Source organism: Mobula birostris, chromosome 7 (assembly GCF_030028105.1).
Source record: "Mobula birostris isolate sMobBir1 chromosome 7, sMobBir1.hap1, whole genome shotgun sequence".
NCBI lineage: Eukaryota > Metazoa > Chordata > Chondrichthyes > Myliobatiformes > Myliobatidae > Mobula > Mobula birostris.
The window spans coordinates 438,812-450,820 of NC_092376.1; the positions used below are offsets into that span (position 1 = coordinate 438,812).

Consider the following 12,009-nt stretch of genomic DNA (forward strand, 5'->3'; position numbering starts at 1 on the left):
GGAGTAAACACAAAATACTTTGCAGATGCTGGGGTCAAAGCAACACTCACAACACGCTGGAGGAACTCAGCAGGTCGGGCAGTGTCCATAGAAACGGTCAGTCAACGTTTCGGGCCGGAACCCTTAGTCAGGACTGAAGAGGGAAGGGGCAGAGGCCCTAAAAAGAAGGTGGGGGGAGGGTGGGTAAGGTAAGAGGTATGGAGTAATTTTTTTAGCCAGAGAGTAGTAAATCTATGGAATGCTCTTCCAGAAACTGATGGATGGCAGGTCCATGCGTATATTTAAGGCAGAAGTTGATTGTTTCCTGATCAGTCAGGATGTCAAAGGATGTAGCGAGAAGGCAGGTGTATGGGGTTGAGTGGGATCCAGGATCAGCCATGATGGAATGGCGGTGCAGACTCAATGGGCTGAATGGCCTAATTCTGCTCCTATGTCTTATGGTCTTAATAACCACACTGGGCACTGACTGCACCACACACTGACCACACCGCACACTGACCAGACCGCACAATCACATCACCACACACTGACCACACCACAATCTCATCACCACACGCTGCCCACACCACAATCTCATCACCACAAACTGACCACACCACACACTGACCACACCACAATCTCATTACCACACACTGCCCACACCACACACTGACCACACCACAATCTCATCACCACACACTGACCACACCACAATCTCATCACCACACACTGACCAGACCACACACTGCCCACACCACACACTGCCCACACCACAATCTCATCACCACACACTGACCACACCACAATCTCATCACCACACACTGACCAGACCACACACTGCCCACACCACACACTGACCACACCACAATCTCATCACCACACACTGCCCACACCACACACTGACCACACCACACACTGCCCACACCACAATCTCATCACCACACACTGACCACACCACAATCTCATTACCACACACTGACCAGACCACAATCTTATCACCACACACTGACCACACCACAATCTCATCACCACACACTGACCAGACCACAATCTTATCACCACACACTGACCACACCACAATCTCATCACCACACACTGCCCACACCACACACTGACCAAACTGCACACTGACCCACACACTGACCACGCCACAATCTCATCACCACACACTGACCACACCACAATCTCATCACCACACACTGCCCACACCACACACTGACCACACCGCACACACTGACCAGATTTTGAGCTGACACTGATCAGATGCTCACCATATACTGACCAAACACTGTCCAGATGCTAATCAAACACTGACCATATGCTGACCATACTGACAGTGAACACAAAGAACGGGTGATGCTGGATTGTAACACGAGTCTGCTCCTGTGATTCCAGGTTGCGTCTGACAGCAACAGACCGGGGAACACCAAGGCTAGTGGGCACAGCCACACTATCCATCATCATTCTGGACCTGAACGACAACAGCCCCACCATCCCCTTACCCCATGAGGTCCAGGTGGCAGAGAGTAAGTGACGACAACACCTACCACTATCCTATACTCCCTCAGTATTCTTCCCACAGCATGTTCTCCCATCAATACCCTTCCCACAGTGTGTTGCCCCTTTGATACCCTTCCCACAGCGTGTTGTCCCATCGATACCCTTCCCATAGTGTGTTGTCCCATCAATACCCTTTCCATACTCTTTCCACAGTGTGTTGTCCCATCGATACCCTTCCCACAGTGTGTTGTCCATCAATACATAGAAACATAGAAAATAGGTGCAGGAGTAGGCCATTCGGCCCTTCAGGCCTGCACCGCCATTCAGTATAATCATGGCTGATCATCCAACTCAGAACCCTGTACCAGCCTTCCCCCCATACCCCCTGACCCCCGTAGCTACAAGGGCCATATCTAACTCCCTCTTAAATATAGGCAATGAACTGGCCTCAACTGTTTCCTGTGGCAGAGAATTTCACAGATTCACCACTCTCTGTGTGAAGAAGTTTATCCTAATCTCGGTCCTAAAAGGCTTCCCCTTTATCCTCAAACTGTGACCCCTCGTTCTGGACTTCCCCAACTACGGGAACAATCTTCCTGCATCTAGCCTGTCCAATCCCTTTAGGATTTTATATGTTTCAATAAGATCCCCCCTCAATCTTCTCAATTCCAACGAGTATAAGCCTAGTCGATCCAGTCTTTCATCATATGAAAGTCCTGCCATCCCAGGAATCAATCTGTTGAACCTTACTTCCCATCCTTCCATCCTTCCCACCCTGTGTTGTCCCATCAATACCCTTCCCACAGTGTGTTGTCCCATCGATACCATCCTTCCCACAGTGTGTTGTCCCATCGATACCATCCTTCCCACAGTGTGTTGTCCCATCGATACCATCCTTCCCACAGTGTGTTGTCCCATCGATACCATCCTTCCCACAGTGTGTTGTCCCATCGATACCATCCTTCCCACAGTGTGTTGTCCCATCGATACCATCCTTCCCACAGTATGTTGTCCCATCGATACCATCCTTCCCACAGTGTGTTGTCCCATCAATACCACCCTTTTTTTAACAAAACTATAGAAGTTTATTTACAAAACAAATACACAGGGTACAGACATTCAGTATTTACTAAGACAAGTGAGTACACTCAGATTAAAATATGGTTACTACCGTCTCTTAAACATCAATACCCCGGGAGGGGAGGGGGGTCACCTTGCCTGGAAATCACCCCAAATCCATAATGGTCACATACTCCCTCTCTGAGGACATCCTGGCATGGATGTATCCCCGGAAGAGGGCCAGGCAGTCAGATCGGGCAGAGTCCTAGACAGCCTGCTGTCTGGCCATGAATGGCCAACAGGGCCAGACCCAAGAGCAAGCCTACCAGGACATCCTCTGAGCGATTCCCCCCCACCCCCTGCCCCTACTGGGTGCCCATATATCAGGAGCGTGGGGCTGAAGTGCAGCAGAACTTGAAGAGCAGCCCCTTCAGATATTCAAACCAGGGGCTGCAGCCTCTCACACTCCAAGTAGACATGGTACATGGACTCCTCCTGTCCACAGATAGACAGGGTGGCAGTGAACCCAGTCAAGAATCCTTACACAGTATGTGAGATGCTGGAAATCCAAGCCACACTAAAATGCTGGAGGAAATCAGCAGGTCAGGCAGTATCTGTGGAGAAGAGTAAGCAGTTGATGTTTCGGTCCGAGACCCTTCATTAGGACTGGGAAAAAGGATGAGAAATCAGATAAAGAAGTTGAGGGGAGGGCAGGAAGAAGTACCAGGTGGTCGGTGATAGAATAAACTGGGAGGGGGGAAGTAAGAGCTGGGAAGTTGATTGGTGAAAGAGATGAGGTGCTGGAGAAGGGGGAGTCTGATAGGAGACGGTAGAAGACCATGGAACAAAGGGAAAGTGAGGGGCACCAGAGGGAGGTGATGGGCAGGTAAGGGGCTGAGGAGGGAGAGGGAAAGGGGAATGATGAAGGGGGGCAAGTACTGTAAGTTTGAGAAATCCATGTTCATGCTATCAGTTTGGAGGTTACCCAGACAGTACTGCCCTGTGCAGCACCATCCACCATGGTCACCAGCATACAGGGGAAAACCCCTGCATGCAGAGACTTCCACTAGGGCCTCCCTCACTGCCTAACGGTAAGACAGATGGCCATGGCATGTCCAGATGGCAAGTGAGGAGAGTGAAGAGAAAAAAGTGCAAGAGTAGCCCGTGTGGGAACCATCCCGGCATGTCAGGACCGGCACAGAAGGTACTTTGTGAGGCGGCTAATGCTGTGTGGGACCTGCTCAAAAGGAGATCTTGGGGTTTGGGTTGCATAAGCACCTCTGGCGGAGCTGAGGTAGGCACATCTGGAGCCACTCCACACTCTCGAGGCACCTTCACAGCCACCGAGACGGGATGGGAAATTACCTCTCCTACGGCCTGAGCGCCACTCCATACAGGTGCAAGAGCATTCTCACTGGCGGAGACCCTATCTCAGACCAGTAGTAGCTCCTGGGAAAAACCTGGCAGCTCCCACATGGCAGCAGGACTGATGCTGGGAGCTGCATACCCTGACAGCAATGTTCTCTGCCAAGGAAGTATGTCAACAATGTGTCCCAACCTCAGAGGGCACTCAGTGTACATGTGTCTCTGCACTCCTGAGACGCAGAGCTGCCAGCTGGGTACCTACACCAATGTCTGACCGTCCTCCACTCAGGACTGCAGCAAAGAACCAAAGCCACCTGTTGCCCTAGAAGTCATCTACCAATTTCCACTAGCTCCTGGCAACAAATACAGTAGGTGGGACTAGAGTGATCAGTCAATACCAAAACATGGAGGCTACCAGCTGGTTAATGACCAATGCCCTGCCGGTACAACATGATGCAGAGTAGACCTAACTGGTGGCCCAGCTGGGCAGAGACCCTCATCTCTAAACCGCACCAGTTCATCAGCCAAGTCTCTACAGTGGAACTTAGGTAGACCCTCGATAGAGGAGGTGTGTGGTGCTCCACACAAATGGTCTTAGCTCCTCCGGCAGGGTGTCCCTATCCCACTGACCCACTAAATGACCAAAGCACTTTCCCTAATTGACCCTGGCAGAAGACACAGCTGAGAAGATCTGCTGACCGTCCCGCATCTTCTGTAGTTCAACAGGGTCAGTGATCAAAAGGGCAACATCATCAGCATAAGCCGAAAGGACGACTGTCATCTCTGGTTCACACAGAGCCAGACGTGTCTACTGCTTCCGAAAGCAGCATAGGAAAGGCCCTAAGCAGGTTGAATAGAGTTGCTCCGACATCAGGCACCCTGACACTCCCCTCAACCACCCTCAAAGCAAAAGGGCATTGTCAAGGATTGATTGACCTTTATCAGGCACTCTGTGGCGGCGTACAATACACAGACATGGGCAACAAAATGCGGTTGGAGTGCGAATGCATGCAGAGTCCCGAGGAGGTAGCCATGATCCATCAAATGCCTTCTCCTGATCAAAAGAGAGAAAGGCAACTGACAGCCCAGCCTCACGGGACAAGCAGATCAGGTCCTGGACGAGATAGATGCTGTCCTGAATGGACTGGTCCAGGACCATGCAGGACTGGTCTGGGTGGATCACTGGGCACAGCAAGGAACCCAGGCAATTAACCATTGCCCAAGCATAGATCTTATCACAGGAAAGACACTGGACAACAGGCAATGAAGATCCACCTTCTTCAGCTGTTGGATCACGACTGCCTTACACCATGAGAGGGGCATCTCCACTGTCAACAGGCTTTCGCTCAGAACCCTGGTGTAGTCAGCACCCTGTATGTCCCAGTAGGTCTGGAGAAACTCTACAGTCAACCCATCCAAGCCCGGGAACTTGTCATGAGCCCCAGTACTCTGTGTTTTGCCATGGAATATTGATCTTCTAAGTTTCTCAAGTACCTGCATTTATTAATCATTATTTAACTAGAGCCATTAAGCCCCTGTACTTTCAGTTTAATCTTGTCAAGTTCATTGTGACTGGCAAGTGTTTCCTGCATTCTATGATTATTTAAAGAGGACTCTCGTTTAGTGCCTTAGTGGAGTCATTGTGTTGGAGAGAATGAATTGTCTCACAGTGTCGCTCAGTCATTCTTCTGAGTCTGTGTTGGTATTCCTGTGCATAACCTCCTGGTTCCATCTCCTCATGGGGAATTGGCCGCTCTCTGCTCCTGGGGTTGAGTCATCGTCAGTGCTTCTCGTGATTGAGGTCACGTTCCACTACGTAGGTTGAGTTAGTGCCAGAAACTGCAGTGACAGACAGAGCCCCTCATTCCTGCACACTTCGGTCTAGTCCTGTGAGCACACACCGTGACAGAACTTACCTACCCATAGCTGATTAAGGGCACTGGTCAAATCCTCCAGCAATAGGAAAGGAACTCCCTACGCCTCCTCAGTAAATGGGTCCAGTGAGAACAGGGTCACATAAAATTAACAAACTTCATGGAATTGACTAGCAGCTCCACATTGCCCGCACACAGCCCTCCTTATCCCCAGAGAGTAAAAGAAGGGTGAGGCATGGTCCAGATCTTGGAACAGCTGGATCCTAGACCTGGTGAAAGCATCTCGGGACCCTTCGGGCTGCAGATCTCAGTGCTTCCTTCTTCTTCTGGTACTTCTGTAGTGGGTCTCCTGTGGTAGTGGTCAGCTGAGACTCCAGCTCTTTCTCAAGCTGCTTGATCTGGGATGACCGTTCCTGGTTGATCCTCACACATTTCTTTCAAACAAGTTGAACATGAATTTTGTGCACATCACACGAAGATCTCTGGGAGGGGAAACCCCTCTGCTCTCCCCTCCAGGCTTTTCATAACAGATGGAATGAGAGCTGGAATCGGCCATCCTGCATTAACCTACTGTTGAAATGCTAGTATGCAGCCCCCGCCTGCGTAGGCAGCAGGTTAAGTTCCACCCACGCCAGGCAGTGGTCTGAGAATGGCACTGTCTACATGAAGGCTGTCAACACATTAGGGAGGCCCAATCAGTGGCAAGAGCAGAACACAGCAATGAGTTTCTCGCAGGTTGGTGAAGCTTCTTTAACAGGAGGGCCTCGCAGGTGCTTGGTCATTTCACCAATCAGCGGTGGAAGCAGAGACTTAAGTAGGAGTACAGAAGGGACAAGTGGGTTGGCCGTTATCAGGAGCCATTGTTGTGAGTAGGCCAGTGGTGAGAATAGGAGTGTCAGGCTTTGGCTCAAAGGAGGATTCGGCTCATAGGAAGCATCGGCTCTGGGTAATTTTCTGTTAAGGGTCCCTTTTGTTTCTCTCTCTCGCTGTACTGAGTGTAGTAAATGGCCATTGTGTGTTCTTCATGCTGAATGTTGGAGTTCTTCATGATTGTGTGATATCTTTGAGCCAATGCCCTGGCTGGTGGGAGCTGGCTTCCTTACCCAAACAGCTTTCAGGAGCTCCCAAAAATGACATTAACCCCTCGCACCACACCTGAATCTCTCCTATTTTTATAGATGGTGTGGATGGAGTAGATCCGCACATTGGTCAGAGGCCAGTCGGGGCTTATATTGTCAGTGCCGAGAGTCAGATAAGAATTCCTGAATTCCCTCCACTGTGATAGTCTGAGAATCACTGCTGAGGATGAATTGGTCCACAATCTCAGATTCAGGAGCCCTCCTCTACCCTGTCACTGCATCCCAGGACATCGTCACCCTCAATATCCCATTCCCACAGCTCACCCTACCAAGGAAAACAACCTCATCCCCACAGCCCCATTCCAAAAGCTCATCACAGTCCTCAACTTCACTGTCCCGTTCCCACATGGTCAACCCCAGTCCTCACCTTAATGTCCCGTTCCCTCACAGTCAACCCCAGTCCTCACCTTCACTGTCCCATTCCCACAGCCACCCCATTCATCTCCCTCACTGTCCCGTTCCCACACGGTCAACCCCCGTCCTCACCTCCACTGTCCCGTTCCCACAGCCACCCCATTCATCTCCCTCACTCTCCCATTCCCCCACGGTCAACCTCAGTCCTCACCTCCACTGTCCCATTCCCACAGCCAACCCCAGTCCTCACCTTCACTGTCCCGTTCCCACACTCACCCCAGTCCTGACCCTCACTGTCCCGTTCCCACACTCACCCCAGTCCTGACCCTCACTGTCCCGTTCCCACACTCACCCCAGTCCTGACCCTCACTGTCCCGTTCCCACACTCACCCCAGTCCTGACCCTCACTGTCCCGTTCCCACACTCACCCCAGTCCTGACCCTCACTGTCCCGTTCCCACACTCACCCCAGTCCTGACCCTCACTGTCTCGTTCCCACACTCACCCCAGTCCTGACCCTCACTGTCCCGTTCCCACACTCACCCCAGTCCTGACCCTCACTGTCCCGTTCCCACACTCACCCCAGCCCTGACCCTCACTGTCCCGTTCCCACACTCACCCCAGTCCTGACCCTCACTGTCCGATTCCCTCACCCCAGTCCTGACCCTCACTGTCCGATTCCCACACTCACCCCAGTCCTGACTCTCACTGTCCCGTTCCCACACTCACCCCAGTCCTGACCCTCACTGTCCCGTTCCCACACTCACCCCAGTCCTGACCCTCACTGTCCCGTTCCCACACTCACCCCAGTCCTGACCCTCACTGTCCGATTCCCACACTCACCCCAGTCCTGACCCTCACTGTCCCGTTCCCATGTGCTCGACCCACTAATGGAAACAGCTTTGCTGAACGGCACTTCTACAGGCCTGACCCCAATCTCAGACTAGTGCTGGGAGGAGACTTTGTACCCTTCGTTGGACAATAGGACCTGCAGCCTGTTCCTGTTGCAGGGCAGTGTTGTCCCCTACTCAACTATACTGCTCTCCACCTTGCCTTTATCCCCAGTTGGACAATCCTTCAGCCTCCTCAGTCCGAAAGAAGGGCTCAAGTCACCTTGGCCCTGCCACCTTTGCAACCATGTCACCTTGGTTGCCCACCCCAGGGGTAACACATAGGGGAATTGCGACCTTCCCACTTATTGTGACCCTGAGGCTCCTCTCCCTTGGTGAGCACGGTGTCCATGGGTAGTCCGTATCCCATTCTGACCCCAGGGCCTGACGACCTCCAGAAGGGTACTTCGCTTCGATGTAGGTTACAACTTCAGAGGCTGCGTCTCGCAGGCAACCCCACCGCGCCACTATATGGTACCCTGTTCAGTCAATTCCTCCCAGGCAGACACCCGCTCCATTCACACCACCCCTACTGAGGGTGAATCTGCCCCCTTAGACAACCCCTTTTTGGCAGAGGTACCCATCAGACCAGAGGCTGCAATCTTTGGGGTTGTAGCCCTGGCAGAGAGAGAGTCTCTTTCTACAGACAGCCCCTGAGTGATGTAGCCCTGACAGAGAGGGACTCTCTCTGTGGACAGCCCGACTGATGGGACCATCATGAACATGCAGTTATTTGCGGGGGTAAATCTTCCCCATTAGTCAGTTCTCCATCAGTGGACTCAGAGGACATACGCCTCCTCCTTTATGTTCCGCTGATGTGGGGTGTCTGGTGACCTCCATTCTGGTGGAACTATATCAGTTGTCAGCACCACATCTTCCCTCATGGCTTCTCCAGGCCCTTGCTGAGCCACTGAGAAATCCATACCCTCCAGGCTGGGACTAGGGGAAGACCCTGGCTCCTCCTCCCACAGCGGAGAGGCCTGGAGATTTTTCTTCTTCTCTTGCCTTCCTGCCCTTTACCTCAACCCAAGCCTCCTTGGTAACTGTGCTGCATTTTTCCCGCCACCCTCCGCCTCGGGGTAAGGAGCGGCAATGGAGGGAAGAGCTACGGAGGCTGATGCAACGTGGGAGGCCCTGTTGTGCCACCATGATGGAGTTAGCAGCCTGGCGTTTAGGGTAATTCTTACCAATATGCCAGTACTCCATGTAGGCATGCACCGCGGCTGGGGCACAGCCCTGCAGATCCAGTAAAGCTCCCTTCTGTGAAAGCATCGCTCAGTGGTCCCAGCCATTCCAGCTCCATGAATACCTCACGATAGAGGCCCAAATGTCCTCCATCTGGCATGGACAGTGCACGGGTGACTGGCAACCTCACCTCAGAATGCAGGGGAGGGAGGAAATCTACTTCCAGGAAGTGAAGGTGCACGTTATAGAGGGTCACCTTCTGTATGGGGCCAGTCACAGGCTCTACCGGTACAAAGACATCTTCCACATTTATCCCCATACTCAGGGCCAGGAACACGCCTCTAATGGACTGTAGGTAGAAAGGGACTTCTGCTGCATTTTACTAATCTAATTAAGCCCTCATCCTCACATGCAGACATGGCCATGAGAGCTAACGTCTCGTCAGCCCTCAGGGGTGCAGCAATATCACATTTAATCACGTTCTGGGAGGTGGGGGCTCTTCAAGAGTTCTTCCACCAGAAGCTACGGCTCCTGGGTACAAACTAGGTCCAGCAATTTTGGAGCTGCTGCCCACCAGAAGACTAAAAGACATAGGAGCAGAAATAGGCCATTCAGCCCATTGAATCTGCTCTGCCATTCCATCATGGCTGATCCTGAATCCCAGTCAACCCCATACACCTGCCGAAACTGTTGGTGCCCCGACCAATCAGGAAACTATTAATTTTCACTTTAAGTATATTCATGGATGCCTTATGAAAATAGGTTGAGTGAACTTGGTTTTTTCTCCTAGGAGCGATGGAGGATGAGAGGTGACCTGATAGGGGTATATAAGATGATGAGAGGCATTGATTGTGTGGATAGTCAGGGGCTTTTTCCCAGGGCTGAAATGGCTAACACGAGGGGGCATAGTTTTAAGGTACTTGGTAATAGGTACTGAGGGGATGTCAGGGGTAAGTTTTTCACACAGAGAGTGGTGGGTGTGTGGAATGACTGCCAGTGAAGTGGTAGAGGTGGATACAATAGGGTCTTTTAAGTGACTCTGAGATAGGTACATGGAGCTTAGAGAAATAGTAGGGAAATTCTAGGCAGTTTCCAGAGTAGGTTACATGGTCGGCACAACATTGTGGGCCAAAGGGCCTGTAATGTCTGTCGATGTCTATGTTCTAAATTCACAGTCTTGGCCTCCACAGCTGTCTGTGGCAGAGCAATCCACAGATTCACTGCCCTCTGGCTAAGTAAAATCATCCTTACCTCTGTTCTAAAGGGTCGCTGCTTAATTTTGGGGCTGTGCCCACCAGTTCTGCATAACCCCACCATAGGAAACATTTCCTCCACATCACTTTATCTACTCCTTTCAACGTTCAGTAGGTTTCAATGAGATCCACCCCCTCCCCCAACCTGCCTCGGCACCGCAGTCTTCTAAATTCCAGTGAGTACAGGCCCAAAGCTGCCAAAAAATGCTCCTCATATGTTAACCCCTTTATTCCCAGAATCATCTTCATGAACTTCCTCTGGACTGTCTCCAATGACAACACATCCTTTCTGAGATATGGGGCCCAAGACTGTTGACGATACTCCAAGTGTGGTCTGACCAGTGTCTTATAAAGGCTCAGCATTATCTCCTTGCTTTTATCTTCTATTTCCCTTGAAATAAATGCTAACATTACATTTGCCTTCTTTACTACAGACTCAACCTGTAAATTAACCTTCTGGGAGTCTTGCACAAGGACTCCTGAGTCCCTCTGCACCTCTGATGTTTGAATTTTCTCCCTATTTAGATAATAGTCTTCACTTTTGTTTGCTTTATCAAAATGCATTATCATACATTTCCCAACACTATTTCATCTGCCACCTTTTTTGCCCATTTTTCCAATTTGTCTCAGTCCTTCAGCAATTGAATTGCTTCCTCAGTACCACCTACCCCTCCACTTATCATTCTATCATCTGCAAACTTTGCCACAAAGCCATCATTTCCATTATCAAAATCATTGACAAACAATGTGAAAAATCGTGGTCCCAATACTGACCCCTGACGAACACCACTAGTCACTGTCAGCCAACCAGAAAAGGCCCCTTTATTCCCACTCACTGCCACCTGCCTGTCGCCATTCCGCTATCCATGCTACTATCTTTCCAGTCATACCATGGGATTTTATCTTGTTAAGCAGCCTCATGTGAGGCACCTTATCAAATGCCTTCTGAAAATCCAAGTAGGTGACATCCACTGGCTCCCCTTTGTCCTCCCTGCTTGTTACTTCCCCAAAGAACTCTAACAGATTTGTCAGGCAAGATTTCCTTGACAGAAACCATGCTGAATAGACTTATTTTATCATTAGTCTCCAAGTACCCTGAAACCCCATCCTTAATAACTCCAACACTTTCCCAATCACTGAGGTTAGACTAACTGGCCTATAAGTGGGGGGACTTGATAGAGGTATTTAAAATTATGAGGGGGATAGATAGAGTTGACGTGGATAGGCTTTTTCCATTGAGAGTAGGGGAAGGTTCAAACAAGAGGACGTGAGTTGAGAGTTAAAGGGCAAAAGTTTAGGGGTAACATGGGGGGAACTTCCTTTACTCAGAGAGTGGTGGCTGTGTAGAACGAGCTTCCAGCAGAAGTGGTTGAGGCAGGTTCGATGTTGTTGTTTAAAGTTAAATTGATAGC

The 12,009-nt window shown here is 50.8% G+C and overlaps 1 protein-coding gene across 3 annotated transcripts in view; it reads left to right on the plus strand.

Annotated features, from left to right (window-relative positions):
• Nucleotides 1–12,009, plus strand: part of LOC140199932 (protocadherin-16-like) — a 454,953-nt gene that overhangs the window by 411,479 nt on the left and 31,465 nt on the right. For all 3 annotated transcript variants that reach the window (XM_072262411.1, XM_072262410.1, XM_072262409.1), the window contains one exon: nucleotides 1,375–1,505. In XM_072262411.1, coding sequence (XP_072118512.1) covers nucleotides 1,375–1,505 — 131 coding nt within the window. The remainder of the gene's footprint in view (nucleotides 1–1,374; nucleotides 1,506–12,009) is intronic.